The 16,542-nt window shown below is 48.0% G+C and overlaps 1 protein-coding gene across 1 annotated transcript; it reads right to left on the bottom strand.

Moving 5' to 3' along the window:
* Positions 1-8,384: 8,384 nt before the first annotated feature.
* On the bottom strand, positions 8,385-16,219 carry HMOX1 (heme oxygenase 1). Its single transcript, XM_007538606.3, has 4 exons — positions 16,054-16,219; positions 12,215-12,706; positions 10,548-10,647; positions 8,385-9,069 (listed from the first exon to the last, which is right to left on the bottom strand). The coding sequence occupies exons 1-4, from the start codon at positions 16,171-16,173 to the stop codon at positions 8,939-8,941; spliced, it is 843 nt and encodes a 280-aa protein (XP_007538668.2). The 5' UTR covers positions 16,174-16,219; the 3' UTR covers positions 8,385-8,938.
* Positions 16,220-16,542: the final 323 nt, after the last annotated feature.

Genomic DNA, 16,542 nt, shown 5'->3' with positions numbered 1-16,542 from the left:
ATACATACATTTCCAAGGAGCGTTAAAATGTGTGTGTTGGGCGGCAGTAGATAGCATAATGGTTATGCAGAGAGATTCTCCAAAGTCCCAGGTTCAATCCCCCATACCACAATAAACCAGAGCTGAGCAGTGCTCTAGTAAAAAAAATAATTAATTAGTGGTCTGGGAGATGGTGCAGTGGATAAAGCATCAGACTCTCAAGCATGAGGTCCTGAGTTCAATCCCCAGCAGCACATGTACCAGGGTGATGCCTGGTTCTTTCTCCTATGTTTCTCATTAATAAGTAAATAATTTTTTTAAATAACTAATTAATTAAATTTTTTAAAGTGTGACTTTTTAAGGTGGATGAAAATTATAGCAAATGGATTTTAAACTGACTTAAAAAGAGGAGAGGGGTCTGGCAATGGCACACCAGGTTTAATCCACAGAGTACAAAGCACAAGGACCCACGCAAATCTTTGAGCCCCAGTTTGAGCCCCAGGCTCCCCACCTGCAGGGGGATCGCTTCACAAGTGGTGAAGCAGATCTGCAGGTGTCTCTCTGTCTCTCTTACTCTCTTACTCTCTCTCCCTGTCCCTTTTCAGTTTTCTTTCTGCCAAGATCTGTGGATTCGCAGTGCCAGTGATAACCCTGGAGGCAAGAAAAAAAAAAAAAAGATTGTACTTGAGATACTTTCACATAAGAGAAGGAAGCCGGAGTACATACAGCATCTTACTCTTTTTAATGTTTATTATTATTTTTTTATTTATATGGGATAGAGACAGAAGTTGAGAGGGAAGAGGAAGACTGAGAGGAAGAGAGATACCTGCAGCCTGCTTCACCACTTGCAAAGCTTCTTTCCCTGTAGAGGCTTGAACCCAGGTCCTTGCATACTGTAACATGCTACTCTATTGGGTGTATCACCATCAGGCCCCCAATTTTACTTATTTATTTATCCCTTTTTGTTGCTTTTGTTTTATTGTTATAGTTATTATTGCTGTTGTTACTGATGTCGTCAGTGTTGGATAGGACAGAGAGAAATGGAGGAGGGGAAGACAGAGAGGGGGAGAGAGAGATAGACACCTGCAGACCTGCTTCATCACCTGTGAAGCGACTCTCCTGCAGGTGGGGAGCCTGGGGCTCGAACCAGGATCCTGACGCTGGTCCTTGGCGCTTTGCGCCACCTGCGCTTAACCTGCTGCGCTACCACCCAACTCCCCCAATTTTTTCTTTTAGTAGAGACAAAGGGAAGCCAGACGGTTAAGTGCAGGTGGCACAAAGCACAAGGACCAGCGTCAGGATCCCAGTTTGAGCCCCCAGCTGCCCACTTGCAGAGGAGTCGCTTCACAGGCAGTGAAGCAGGTCTGTTTACAGGTGTCTATCTTTCTATCCCCCTGTCTTCCCCTCCTCTCTCCATTTCTCTCTGTCCTATCCAACAAAGGCAGCAATAACAACAATAATAACAATGATGATAACAAGGGCAACAAAAGGGGACAGATTTAAAAAAAATAAAATTTAATAGAGACAAAGAGGCAGAAAGAGAGAACCACCGCACCAAACGAAGCTTCCATTAATGCAGTGGAAGCTGGGCTCAAATCTGATTCACACACATGGCAAAGTAGTACACTCTCCAAGTGAACTATTTTTCTGGCCCAGAAAAAGGCATTATCTGCAGCCTGTTGCATAGCCCTCCAGGAAAAGACAAATCAGTTGTGCGGATCTTGGTGATTCTATCTCCAGGTTTTATAAATCCCTGGGTTCCAGTGATTCATTCCTCATGATGCGACCCCCCTCCAGCCAAACAACCTTAGATAAAACAACCTCTTTTTTTTTTTGCCTCCAGGGTTATTGCTGGGGCTCAGTGCCTGCACCATGAATCCACTGCTCTTGGAGGCCATTTTACCCCCTGTTGCCCTTGTTATTGTAGCCTTGTTGTAGTTATTGATGTTGTTCCTTGTTGGATAGGTCAGAGAGAAATGGAGAAAGGAGGGGAAGACAGAGAGGGGGAGAGAAAGATAGACACCTTCAGACCTGCTTCACCACCTGTGAAGCGACTCTCCTGCAGATGGGGAGCCGGGGGCTCGAACCAGGATCCTTACGCCGGTCCTTGCACTTTGCACCACATGCACTTAACCTGCTGCGCTACCGCCCAACCTCCAACCAGACCCCTCTTATGTGGACAGGCAGTATCATGACCAGACTTCCTCCACTGGACAGGGAGCCCTGTGAGTGGACCCGTTTCTCCCACTAAGCAGCCCATAATTGCTTTTTATTTTTTTTTAGAAAGTCTTTTTAAATTTTTGGATATTTTTGTTTCTTTTTTAGTTTATTTATTTATAAAAAGGAAATATTGATAAGACTACAGCATAAGAAGGGTACCCACACAATGCCCACCTTCAGAGCTCCATATCCAGTCCCCTCCCCTGATAGCTTCCCTATTCTTTTTTTTAAAAAAATTTATTTATAAAAAGGAAACATTGATTAAATTATAGGATAAGAGGGGTACAACTTCACACAACTCCCACCACCAGAACTCTGTATCCCATCCCCTCCCCTAATAGCTTTCCTATTCTTTATCCCTCTGGGAGTATGGACCCAAGGTCATGTGGGATGCAGAAGGTGGAAGGTCTGGCTTCTGTAATTGCTTCCCCGCTGAACATGGGTGTTGACAGTTCGATCCATACTCCCAGCCTGTCTCTCTCTTTCCCTAGTGGGGAAGGGCTCTGGGGAAGCAGAGCTCCAGGACACATTGGTGGGGTTATCAGTCCAGGGAAGTCTGGTCAGCATCATGCTGGCATCTGGAACCTGGTGGCTGAAAAGAGAGTTAACATACAAAGCCAAACAAATTGTTGATCAATCATGAACTTAAAGGCTGGAATAGTGCAGATGAAGAGTTAGAGGTGTTGTTGCGGCGGTCTGGTGTCGGGCTGCACCACGGAGAAGAGAGCCGACGTCCAGAGCAAAGGGGTACACAAATCTTTATTATAGGATGGGGGGGGAGGTTTGGTTCAGACCACGTGGAGCCAGCTGGCAATGGCCGACCACGGGGGGAGAGCAGGGAGTGAGACCTCAGAGAGGGAGAGCCGAGAGCCCAGAGAGAGAGAGGGGAGGGGTGAGGGGGCTTTTTATTGGGCGACAACCAGGGGTGACGTGTAGGGCCAGGATTGGTTGAAAGGGGGCACTCTAGGATTTAGCGGGGCATAGAAAAACCTGGGGGCGGAGACTGCATCAGAATAACTCCTCAGCAACATAGAGGGTCCTCCATTTTGTAGATAGCTAGTAGGCATATATTAGTTATATTCCAAAGGGCCTGTGGCTATACTAGTTTTTTTTTTTTTTTTCATTTTCTTTTTTTCCCTCCTGAACCTGATAATTTGATATGCCAGTGGATCCAAGTTATTGTCTGGGGAGGTGATGTGACGGTTGAAAAAGAACCAGAAAGCTGGATCAGGGAAGTGAGTAGCTCCCTAATATGCGAAAGGGGTATAAATATTGTTGACTGTAAACCCCATTGATTTGATGTGATCTGGGGCCCATAATCAGCTTAGGAGCCTATGTGACCTCTGCATCCCTCTAGATCTGAGCTCACATTCTGTGGTTATGAGTAGGAACATTCCAAGTTGCCCCAATATCGACTCATCTTCCTCAGGTGTAGCATAGAGTATGTTGTCCATCCTCCCTTTGGAGGATGGAACATTCTCTATCGTTGTTGATCTAAGTTGAGGGCAAGGTCCTATGAGGGGCCCACAAAGGGGTCTTTTTTGTTGTTCCTGATAGAGATGACTGGTAACAACAATGTGGAAAGGGATTTATTTCAGGTCTAAGCCCATCATGTCTGTTTGGGGAATCTCAGGACTCCCCCAATAGGGCCCTAGCTGATGGGGTGGCCTGATAGTGACTAAAGAGTCATCATTAAAGTATGCCAGTCCCTTGCCCTTATTCAGCTTTTGCAGTCCTTGCTTTGCTAAGGTTAGCTGTGGAGTGAGTGCGTGAGAGAACTGTAATAGGAAGTAGGTGAGGAGGGTAAAAATTTGGATATTTTATTTACTTATTATTACATAGAGACAGAGAAATTTAGAGGGAAGGGAGATACAGAGAGGGAAAGAGACAGAGACACCTGCAGCCCTGCTTTACCACTCATGAAGCTTTCCACCTGCAGGTGGGGACCAGGGGATTGAACCTGAGTCCTTATGCACTGTAATGTGTTCAGTTACCCCTATGCACCATCAATTGATTCCCCTCCCAACCGATGATTCTTCATAAGCTCTGAGCCCCACCCCAAGAGTAAAAAAAAAAAATTAAGGGGAGACCAGATGGTGGCACACTTGGTTGAGCACTGCAGGTATCTCTCTTTGTCTCTCTATCCCCCTCTTCCATCTCAGTTTCTGTCTCTATCCAATAAATTAAAATAATAATCATTATTGTTATTATTATTACCAGGGCACTACTCAGCTCTGGTTTATGGTGGTGTGGGGATTGAACCTTGGGTTTTGGAGTCTCAGGGATGAGAGTTTCTTTGCCTAAAACCATTATGCCATCTCCCCCACCCTAAATTAAAACTTTCATTAAAATAAAATTTTAAAAAACTAAGGCATGAGTCTGCCATCTTATGGTTTGCTCACTCTTCATTAAATCTGTTTATCACAAAACAACTCTTGTCTCTCGGTGAATTGACCTTCTGGAAATTTAAATCTTTGATTGAGTAACCAGAGCAGTACCACAGCCACACAGAGTCAGGGATCAAACTAGGACCCCTATGCTCCCCAGCTGAGCTATTTTCCCCACCACAGAAGCTGAGTTTTCTTTTTTTCTTTAAACAATTTTCTTATTTATTTTACCAGAGCACTGTTCAGCTCTGGTTTATGGTGGTACATGGGATTGAATTTGGGACTGTGGTACTTCAGGAATGTGAGTCTCTTTGCATAACCATTATGCTATCTACCCCTCCCCTGTAAACTGAATTTTTTTTTACCAGTTCTTTATGAAAATCCTTCTGAGTAAAGAGTAGATCGAACATGCTCCATCACAACTACTTCATTCTCCACAGTGTGAACACAACACAAAATTATTCAGACATCTTTCTATTAGTAGAATTCAAGATGGTGGTTCTCTCCTCGCCTTTGTCACTACAATGACTACTGATGGCCCTTTCAGAGGAAATGGGGTTCAGAATGGGAAGAGCTGCAGCTGTTTTGGAAACCTACTGTTTCCATAACGTCTCAGATGAGAATGGCTGGCACTTCAGAATCTCCCAGGAAACATTAGCAGTGATTCCAAAATCTCACTCTTTGGCCACTTACAGGCCCCTCCTAGTATCTTGTTCCCATTCTACCAACCATCAAAAGGAGATTTAAAGTGATTGTCCTGGGTTCCAGACATAGTGACAAAGCCAGGACTCAAGGATAGGGATCTCCTGTCTCCCAATCCTTATGTACTGTTGCATAAGAAGCATCAGCCATGACTTCTCAATGAGTAGGACACACTTCTTGCTGGTGTGGGGTCCCAGATTTAGTCCCTGGTACTGTGTGTGATGGAACAGTGCTCTGATCGCTCTTTCTCTCTTTCTCTCTCCTTAAAGAAATACAAAGGGGGCAGGGCAGTAGCGCAGTGGGTTAAGCACACATGGCGCGTAGCACAAAGATGGGTGTAAGAATCCCGGTTGGAGCCCCTGGCTCCCCACCTGCAGGGGGTCACTTCACAAACGGTGAAGCAGGTCTGTAGGTGTCTATCTTTCTCTCCCCCTCTCTGACTTCCCCTCCTGTCTCCATTTCTTTCTGTCCTATCTAACCACAACAACGATAAAACAACAAGGGCAACTGAAGGGGAAAAAATAGCCTCCAGGAGCAGTGGATTCATAGTGCAGGCATCGAGCCCCAGCAGTAACCCTAGAAGCAAAAAAGAAAGAAAGAAAGAAAGAAAGAAAGAAAGAAAGAAAGAAAGAAAGAAAAAGAAATACAAGGAGGGGGAAAAAGAGGATGAGAAGAAAAAGGGAGTAGGGGAGAAAGTGTAAGAGAATGAAGAAAGAAAAATAAGAAAGGAGAAAGAATGAAGAAGAAAGAGAAGGGAGACAAGGTGGTGGTGCACCTGGTTGAGCACACATGCTACAATGTGACCTTGGCTTTAGCCTCCTGTATAGAAGGAGTCATGAGTGGAGAAGCAGTGCTGCGACTATCTTTTTCTTCCACTCTATCTTCCCCTTCCTCTTAATTTTCTTGTTTCTATCCAATAATAAACAAAATTTTATTTATTATTTATTTTTGGATAGAGACGGAGAGAAATTGAAGGGGGTGGGAGATAGAGAGGGACAGAGACAAAGAGACATCTGCTACCCTGCTTCACTGCTCATGAAGCTTTCCCCCTGTAGGTGGGGACCAGGGGCTTGAACCTCGGTCCTTACACACTGTAATGTGAACACTTAACCACGGGCAACACCGCCTGGCACCTAAATAAAATATTTTTAAAAGAAGGACAAGGAAGTAGAAGAAAAATTAGAAATGAGAAAGAATGGGGCTGGGAGTGGTGCATCTGATTTAGCACAAACAGTATCATGCACAAGGACCCAGGTACAAGGCCCTGTTCCCAGAAGTAACATAGTGCTGCAGATATCTTTCTCTCTCCCTATCTTCCCTTCTCTTTCAATTTCTCTTTGTCTCTATCCAAAATAAATACAAATAAAATACTAAAAAGAAATTAAATTAAAAGACAAAGTGTAAAAAGAAAGAGGACCAAAGTCCCAGGTTCAACAGGTTCAATCCCCTGCACTTGCACTATCATAAGCCAGAGCTGAGCAGTGTTCTGGTGGAAAAAAAAAATAGGAAAGACAGAAGAAAAGGATGAGGAAAAAGGAGACGAAGAGGGAGAAGAACAGGAAGAAGAAAAGAGAAAGAATAAAGGAGAAAGAAGAAAGTTAGCAAGTTGTCCAGCTGGCAGTGCAGATAGCATAATGCTTATGCAAAAAGAATCTCATGCCTGAGGTTCCAAGGTCTCAGGTTCAATCCTTAGCACCACCATAAGCCAAAGGTGAGCAGTGCTCTGGTCTCTGTCTATCTCTCTCTCTCTCACACACACACATAAAATAAATAAACTATATAAAAAGAAAAGAAAGCTGTCTTCTGTTCTCCCCAAGACACTGTCCACTTTCCTACACTGGGAGACTATAAATTAGTCCACTGACTTCCAAGACTTTAAGCCATGGCATAGGGTCAGGCTTTGGATCTGAATTTAGTAAATCCTTCCTTCCCCCTCATAGAGTGGTGATGCCTCACAGATTTGTAATGAGCCTGAAATGAGAAGGCCAGGGCAAAAGGTTCTCCCTTTATTGGCATCTTACATGCTTCCCTTGAGCTTCTCAAGCTGGGTAGAGGAGATGGCCCTCTGAGTAACTATTACAATGACAGTCAAGCCCAGGGAGGTGAATCATCAGCCCAAAGGCAGAGCTGCAAAGCCAAGTCATGGCTGTTTGAACTAAAGATCTTTTAGTCCCAAAGGTTCATTGCACAGGACTTGTGGAGTGGGAGTGGGTGGGATCAAAACTCCCAAATATGCTCAGTTTTTATTTATTTAGTATTGGATAGAGACAGAGAGAAAATGGAAGGGGAGAGACAGACAGGGAAACACCTGCAGCTCTACTTCACAACTCATGAAGCTTTCCCCCTGCAGGTGGGGGACCAGGGGTTTGAACCCGGGTCCTTGTTCACTGTAGTGTGTGCACTTAACCAAGTATGCAACCACCTGGCCCCCTTGCTCAGCTTTTTCTTTTTCTCTTTTTTTTTTTTTTTTGCCTCCAGGGTTATCGTTGGGGCTGGTGCCTACATTATGAATCCACTGCTCCTGGAGGTTATATATTTTTTTATATTTATTTATCCCCTTTTGTTGCCCTTGTTGTTTTATTGTAGTTGGCGTTGTTGGATAGAACAGAGAGAAATGGAAAGAGGTAGGGAAGACAGAGAGGGGGAGAGAAAGATAAGACACCTCCAGACCTGCTTCACCATTTGTGAAGTGACACCCCCCTCCCGGCAGGTGAGGGCTGGGGACTTGAACCCATTGGGATCCTTGCACCAGTTCCTGCGCTTCACCTACTGTGCTATTGCCTGGCCCCCAAAATTTACTTATTTTAATGAAAGGCAGACAGTTGAGATCAGAGCACTACTCAGATCTAGCCTATGATGTTGCTGGAGATTGAACTTGGACCTTTAAGTCTCAGGCAAGAGAAGCAGGTGCACTACCACTGTTACTACCTCCCAGCCCCACCACAAAGATTCAGCCACCTAGTGCTGAAAGTTCATGCCCCTTCACATTCTGAGACCAAGCCATAACAGCCCCAAACTGACGACTCCTCCCAGGGAGAGACCACCAGGAACAGCTCAGGTCCCTAAGACACAGTGTCCAAGAAAAATACAAGCTACTATCAGGCAAGGCAGTTTATTAGTATTTCATACAAATGTTAGAGACAAGGCCACAGTGTGGCTCAACACCTCTCCACTCAACTCTGCTATAAAAACAGAGAACACAGCAGGACAGAACCGTTGAGGTGGAGCCAGGGACAAATTAGGGCTTTGATAAAAACAAGACACAACATCTTTGCATAGTTCTATAAAAAGTGCCATGACCCTTGGCAGGAAGAGAGTGGTCAGAGTGGCAATGGGACCCTGAGGCCAGGGCGGCTGGAGGTTGGGAACAGTCGCCGTGCTGGCCAGGTCTCCTGGGCTCAGCTGCAGGAACCGGGATGTGGTGTATGTTAGGGGCAGGGCAGGCAAGACCCCTCTTCCCACTCTGGAAGCTCAGGTCATTGAGTGGCTGGAGGTGCTTTTGGATGGGGCTGAAGCCATAGTCCTGCTTCCTTCCAGAGAGGACAGAGGCTTGGGGTGGGGGGCCCTCGCAGTCCGCTGAATCCCCAATAAGGAGGCAAGCTAGAAGGTGCTTCCTCTCCACAAGACAAAGTTCATGGACCCGCTTGCCTTCACATAGCGTAAAGCCCCATAGCGAATGTGGCCACCAAGAAGCTGAGTGTTAGGATCCAGCGGAGCAGTGGTGACTGGGTGTGGGCACTGGCCTTGGCCTGGCCTCTGGACGTCTCCAAGGAAGCTGCATCTGGAAGGGAGAAAGGGGCAAACATCAGTGCCAAGTGGGGAAAGGGCAGCTGCCTGGCATTGCACAAGGAAGACCGAGAGGGACCTCAGTGGCCTCCAGTCCTGTCCCCACTCAAAAGTCAGGATGTCTCTTTTTTCATGTCGGGCACCCTCCTTCTGCTAGCCAACCCACCTTTTGAGATATGGTACCCGGGATGCTTTAGGGAATCCACTTTGAGAACCACTGCATCCTGGCCCAGACCCCAGAACCACTCCACCAAGGGAGGATCTATGTGGTGCCAGTTCACGTGAGACAGGCCAGGGGCCAAGATAGGGTGGGGGTGGGGGACACTCAGGCTCAGGAGTGCTTTGGTCTCTCAGAAAGTTACCCAGAGCTGGCAAAATAACTCACTGGGACAGTGAGTTGCTTTGATATGCCCACAACCCTGTTTCAAGCTCAGACCCCACCACATTATGGACCTTCCCCAGATACTGTATCACCAAGGATAAAAGCCTTGAGAGCTCTTTAATAGCACAAGAGGGACAAGCACATAAGACCCAAGGGTGACAGGACACAGGTGACATGTCTTCCTGCATCCCAACAGGATAATAGTTACAAACAGTGCAGGCTAGGAACCAGGAGGTGGTGTACCAAGTAGACTGCACACATTACCATGCACAAGGACCTGGGTTCAAGCCCTTAGTCCCTACTTGCAGGGTTGAGAAGCTTCACCACTGGTGGAGCAGTACTGCAGGTGTCTCTCTTTCTCACTCTACCAAAAAAATGGCTGTCAGGAGCCAGGGAATTGTGCAGGCACAGAGCTCCAGAGATAACCCTGGTAGACAAAAAGAAAAGGAGGGGGCCAGGCAGTGGCACACCTCGTTAAGCACACATTAGTTATCATGTGTAAGGACCTGGCTTTGAGCCCTGCTCCCCACCTGGGGGGGGGGGCACTTCATGAGTGGTGAAGCAGATCTACAAGTGTCTTTCTTTCTCCCTCCCTATCTTCCCATCTCTCACTATTTCTCTCTGTCCTGTCAAATAAAAGTGAAGAAAAAAAAAAAGGCTTCTGGGAACAGTGTATTTGTAGTGCAGGCACAGAGACCCAGCAATAACCCTGGTGGCAATAAAAAGATAAAAAGGAAGAAAAAGAGAGATCCAATAGTCTAGAATTTCGACTTCACATCAGGAAGTCTCTGCTTGCAAAGCTTGAAAGGACCGCACACAAAGAACCAAAATGAAGAGGAGGTGAGCTCCACCCTTGACTTCTAACTGGTGCTTCCTGTGCCAGGCCACAGTCCTAAACCAGTGAACTCTTGATAAATCTACTTCACCCTCAGGACTCAGAAGCTGGGGAAACTGAGGGAGAGTCACACAGACTGCCCAGAGCCACATGCTGAATGCTGGCCCCACACACTTTAGCTTGTGCCCTCCATGTTAGGAGCCTTCATGAGACAGAAGAGTTGGGGGACACTAAGGACAGAGTTGGTCTCCCTCACCTGGTGCCCTGCTGCCTGTCCTCTGGTGAAGCCCAGGTGCCTGTGGGGGACTCTGGTCCTTAGTGTCCTGGTCCAGAAGCTCCTGCAACTCCTCAAACAGCTGAAAGACAAAGATGGGCCACGTCAGCCTCAGCGATAGACAGAGTGGGGCTCAAGTGTGGTGAAAACAGGACTGCAAGCACAGTGGTGAGCACCCACAAGCTCCAGCCACCTTCAGCAGGCGATGTCACTGGTACATCAGGCGCGATCACCTACTACCCCAAGTGCTCCCCACAGCATCCATCATCCTGAATGTGGGGCTCACAGTCACTGCCCCGTCCCCTGCTCTTTCATCAGTTTCTGTGAGTGAGTGCAAGAGGTGTCTCCCTGCAGCCTGTGTCCCCCCACCCACCCTTCCTAGAGTAATGCACCCTTGGGACACCAGGAACCAGGGTTTGCAGATGACAAGATGGTTAAGGAGGAGCTGAAGTGACAGGGCAGATGCTACTCCAGAGGGTGGATGCCCAGAGATAGCCCTCCCGGGAGTTCATCTGGTAGAATGCACGTTACAATATGCAAGCACCCTGTGGTGCTCCGTACTACACGGGAGAAGCTTCACGGGAGAAGCTTCACGAATGGTGGTGCAGGTGTCTCTCTTTCCCTCTCCATCTCCTCCACCCCATCCCTCTTAATTTGTCTCTACCCAAAATAAATAAAATAAAATTGAAAAAACTATTAAAAGGATTAATTGGGTATTATTGTATCCCCAACTTATAGATGGAGAAATTGGGGCACAGAGAAATTGAAGGCTTAGCCCACGATGACCCAGCCAGTAAGTGACAGAACTAGAACCCAGGCTCCTGAGTCCCTGCACTACACTGCTGTCACCCACAGGCCTGTGTTTGGTAGAAGAAAAAATTATCCAGAGGCCAGGAGGTAGAGGCACACCTAGTAAAGGGTGCACGTTACACTGTGTAAGGACCTAGGTTCAAGCCCCCTGCCCCCACCTGCAGGGAAGCTTCACAGATGTTTAAGCAGTGTTGCAGGTGTCTCTCTCCATCTCCCACTCCCTTCTCAACTTTTCTCTGTATCCAAAACAAGGAAATAAATATAAAAGAAAAAAAAATATAGAAAACAGTCTCCGTTGCCTGGAGGAGCTGCTAGGTGGATTTTCTTTTTTTTGTCAATTGCCACCACGGTTATCACTGGTTCTTGGTGCCAGCACTATGAATCCATGGTGGCCACTTTTTCTTTTTTTCCTCTTTCTATTTTATTTGACAGGGCAGAGACAAACTGAGAAGGCAAGGGGAGATAGAGAGGGAGAGAGAGGGGCCAGAAAGTGGTGCACCTTGTAGAGCACTCGTGTTACAGTACACAAGGACTCGGGTTCAAGCCTCCTGGCTCCCACCTGCAGAAGCTTCACAAGTGGTGAAAAGCAGGGCTGTGGGTGTCTCTCTCTCATGGTTTCATCACCCCTTCCCTCTTGATTTTTCTCTCTCCCCAAAATAAATAAATATTAAATGGGGGGGAGTAGGGGAGAGGGAGAGGAAAAGGGAGAGCAAGAATGCTGTAGACCTGCTTCACGGCTCATGAAGCGTCCTTCCTGTAGGTGAGCAACAGGGGCTCAAATCTGTGTCTTTGCACATGGTGATACATGCACTTAGCCGGGTGTGGTACTGCCCCCTCACCTGGATGTTGAGCAGGAAGGCAGTTTTGGCCTCCTGGACCACCCTGCGCCGGACTTCAGGGCTCATATCCAGGGAGTTCATACGGGAGCGGTAGAGCTGCTTGAACTTGGTGGCGCTGTCAATGGCAGGGAAGGTGAAGAAGGCCAGGCCTTCGCCCGAGCTGGGCAACTCTAGGGCCTTCTGAGCGATCTTCTTGAGGACTTGGCCCCCTGACAGGTCACCCAGGTAGCGGGTGTAGGCGTGGGCCACCAGCAACTCAGGCTCCGCCAGCCCCACCTTGTGGAGCTGTTGCACATAGCGCCGGGTGGCCTGTGTGAATGGGATGGTGTCCCGCCAGTGGGGCCCAAACCAGAAGGCCATGTCCTGTTCCAGTGCCGCCGTGCGGTGCAGCTCCTCCGGGAAGTAGAGTGGGGCATAGGCGGGGTTCTCTTTGTTGCACTCAATCTCCTCTTCCAGGGCCACGTACACATGGTACAGCGAGGCCATCACCAGCTGAAAGATTACCAGTGTGTCAGGCCCCCTGCTTATCCACCTTGAGCCCCAGTGTGGGAGCTCAGGGAAGCTTGGGCTGGACACCAGCTATGGGCCAGTGCCTCCTTTCCTCTGCCTGGCCCTAAACAAGCAAAAACCCTGCCAACCTTCCCGGAAGATCTTTCAGAGACTCAAGAAAGCAAGAATTAGGGGCCGGGTGGTAGTGCACTTGGTTGAGTGTGCACGTGTTACCATGTACAAGGACCTGGTCAAACCCCTGGTCCAAACCCCTGGTTCAAACCCCTGGTCCCCACCTGCAGGGGGAAGCTTCATGTGTGGTGAAGCAAAGCTGCAGATGTCTTTCTTTCTCTCCCTATCTCCCCCTGCCCTCTCAAGTTCTCTGTTTGTCAAGTAAAAAGAAAAAGGGAAAAATGGCTGTCAAGAGTGGATTCATCATGCAGGCACCAAATCCCAAAGATAACCCTGGTGGCAATGAATGAGAGAGAAAGAATTGATTTGGCTTCAGGGAAATAGCTCAGCTGTTAGATCACAGAACCAACCTGAGGCTCCAAACAGAGTGTTACAACAATGCAAATACACCATTATGCACTTTCTGAGTCTCAAATACTTGTTTTCCAAGGGGTTCTCCAGCATTGGAGCAGGGAGCAGCAGAAACACCTCCAGATCCCACTGGCCTTTGACCCCTTGTGTCTCCTGTTCCAGGGCTCACTCTGAACCTCATTTCTGGACACAGGAAAGGTGCTATGAACCCCAGGCCAGTTGGAGTTTTGTGGGGGACAAAGTTAAGGACCATGCAGCTCAAGTTTCTAAGTGGTACTATTCCAGAAGCATAATGCTTCAAGGCAGTCCTGTTTCTCAAGCAGGTAGAGAGCCAAAGGCCGGAACAAAGCAGACTGCACTGTCAAGTATAACAGAGCTGATCCAAGTCCTGGGCTGTGTGACCCTGGGGAAGCCATGTGTCCTCTCTGGGGTCTGTGGGAGCTCAGCTTTTCAACCTGGAGGGAGAGACTATCTGGGCACTTCTCCAGAGGACAATGTGACTGCATGGTAGCCCTAGGGGGCAACTGGAGTTGGACAGAGTGACTGGCACAGGCAAAGCGGTAGCATGTTCTGGCCTTCAAATCAGAGGTCATGATGCTAACCACCCCTTTATCACAATGCGCTGGCATTCGAGGCTCCACTCAATCAATCAGAGACAAGTCCCAAAGTCTGTGACAATCACTTGATTACTCTTTTTTTTTTTAAATTATGTTTTAACTTTATTTACTGGATGGAGAAATTGAGAGAGAAGGGGGAGATAGGGAGGGAGAAAAACAGAGACACCTGCAGCCCTGCTTTACCACTCGGAAAGCTTTTCCCCTGCAGGTGGGGACCAAGGGCTTGAACCCGGCTCCTTGCACATTATAACATATGCACTCAACCAGGTGCACCACTACCCAGCCCCAGTCACCTGATTTCTATCTGATCAGTGGTCACCTCCTGGCTCCTGCTGTCCTCCATCCCCAGCCAAGTCTCAGCAACTGAGTGCCTGGCATCTTTCTGAGACGAGAGGAAGAGAACCAGACTGAGCAGCCACAACACATTCAGTGTCCATGGAATCCTCTCTCAGGTGGGAAGTGAGGGAGAGTGGAGAGTCCCCAATGGGGGAGGGGGTTGTTCTTGGAGTGGAGGTCAACAGGAACTAGCCTGACTGGCACCTGCAGAACTCTGAGTCAGGCGCTTGCCTCTGTTTGCAGAGATTTCACAACCCTGCCAGGAATGGGCTGCGCCAGTGTCCAGTATTGAGGACGCACTTTGGGAACCCCACTGCTGACATCATTTCAGGCGAGGAAAAAGTGCCTGAGGAAGGCTGGGTGAGTCGTTCCCCAAGCCTTCCTATTGGAAACAGTCGTGTTCCCTCAAACCCAGCCTGCCCATGGCTTTCAGGGCAGATGGCACCTTTGACATGAAACCAGCCGTGGTTTCATTTACTTAGGTGCAGTATGGCCTCCTGTCAGTTACTTAACTTCTCTAAGCCTGCATGTCCTCATCCTCCTGATCAGATCAGTGCTGAGACACTGAATAGAAATCAAGACCCTTGTGTCTTGATTTCTTTGTCTTGGCCATACCACCCGGAACACACCCAATCTGGTCTGATCTCAGAAGCTAAGCAGGGTCAGGCCTGGTTAGTACTTGGATAGGAGAAATCAAGACCCAGGGGCTGGCAAAACAGCTCACCTGTTTTGTCATGTATATAATGCTAGTTAGAGCTCAACGCCCACTGCACTGAGGGAAGGTCTGGCCCTGTGGTGTCTTTCCCTAACTATTTATTAGATAGACGCAGAAAGAAATTGTGAGGGGAAGAGGAGATAGAGAGGAAGAGAGATACATGCAGCACTGCTTCACCACTCCTGAAACTTGCCCCCCCCTTACCCTGCAAGGTGGGGAACGGAGGCTTGAACCAGATCCTTGCACTTTGTAACACGTGTGTTCAACTGGGTGCACCATCACCCTGACTCAGTGGTACCTTTTCCTCTCCTCTCTACCTGTCTATCTAAAAAAGTCAGTCAGGAAAAGTGAAGCCCCAGTGACAACAATAAAAAAGAAAAAAAAGGGGAGCTCCAGCGGCACAATCTTAGTGCGTGGTACTTATACAAAAAAGAAAAAAAGATGAAAAAAATCAAAGAAAGGAAAAGAAAAGTATCAAATGCCCAGCAAGGGGCTGGTGAGATAGCATGATGGTTTTGCAAAATGACTTCCCTGCCTGAGGCTCTGAGGTCCCAGGTTCAATCCCCAGCATCACCATGTGCCGGAACTGAGCGGTGCTCTGGGAATGGATTAAAATAAAGTCAAATAGAAGTCGGGCTGTAGCGCAGCGGGTTAAGCTCATGTTGTGCAAAGCGCAATGACTGGCATAAGGATCCCAGTTCCAGGCCCCCAGCTTCCCACATGCAGAGGAGTTGCTTCACAGGTGGTGAAACAGGTCTGCAGGTGTCTTTCTCTCCCCCTCTCTGTCTTCTCCTCCCCTTTCCATTTCTCTCTGTCCTATCTAACAACGACAACATCAATAACAACAATAAAAAACAGGGCAACAAAAGGGAAAATAAATTTTAAAAAAGTTAAAATAAAATAAAATGTCCAGCACAGAGTAGCTGACCAGCTGCCGGAACTACTGCTCCAGCCATCAAAGGAAGCCATGAATCTACCATGTGACCTGAGATAAGCCACCTCCCCTAGGAAGCTTAATGTCACCGGCTGTGAAGTGATTCCCTGGGCCAAGTCCTCCTGGCCCTCGGCCCCTTCTGTACAGGGGGCCCAACTACACCCCCCATACCCTCCACCAGCACTGGTGCCAAGAAGCCTCATACCTTAAAGCCTTGCCGGGTGACCTGGCCCTTCTGGAAGTTCCTCATGAACTCAGCATTCTCCGCCTGGGTGTGCACCTCCTTGGTGGCTTCCTTCAGGGCCTCTGACAAATCCTGAGGCATGCTGTAGTGGGGAGGGGGACACGGGGTAGTGGTCAGCGGGGCTCACCCTTGGGCTGAGCTTCCAAGGGTGCTGCTTACCCATCAGCTAACTTTCAGGAAATCTCAGCTTCCTCAGAAAGAAGTCCACCCCCCACCTAATGCACAGGCCCTGTTTTCAGTTGCCTGAGGAGGTGGCTCTGGGGCCAGTGAGATAGTTCACTTGGATAGTGCGCTGCTCTGCTATGTGCGTGGCCCAGATTAGAACCCAGCCCCCACCATGTAGAAGGAAGCTTCAGTGCTTCAGTCTCTTGTTCTAACAAGAAAAAGAAAGGAACAAAGAACAAAAGGGCTGGATAGACAGAATAATGGTTCTGCAAAAGACTTTCAAGC

Source organism: Erinaceus europaeus, chromosome 4, assembly GCF_950295315.1.
Source record: "Erinaceus europaeus chromosome 4, mEriEur2.1, whole genome shotgun sequence".
NCBI lineage: Eukaryota > Metazoa > Chordata > Mammalia > Eulipotyphla > Erinaceidae > Erinaceus > Erinaceus europaeus.
Note: the sequence above shows the minus strand (reverse complement) of the source record. Positions and strands in the feature narration are given on the sequence as shown.

Excerpts from the sequence above, each read along its gene's own strand:
- HMOX1 (XM_007538606.3), bottom strand. The coding sequence starts at position 16,173 with ATGCCTCAGGATTTGTCAGAGGCCCTGAAGGAAGCCACCAAGGAGGTG. Across the intron at positions 10,648-12,214 it reads CCTTCCTGCTCAACATCCAG|CTGTTTGAGGAGTTGCAGGA; the intron begins GTGAGGGGGCAG and ends TTTGTCTTTCAG. Across the intron at positions 9,070-10,547 it reads GACAGGCAGCAGGGCACCAG|ATGCAGCTTCCTTGGAGACG; the intron begins GTGAGGGAGACC and ends TCTCCCTTCCAG.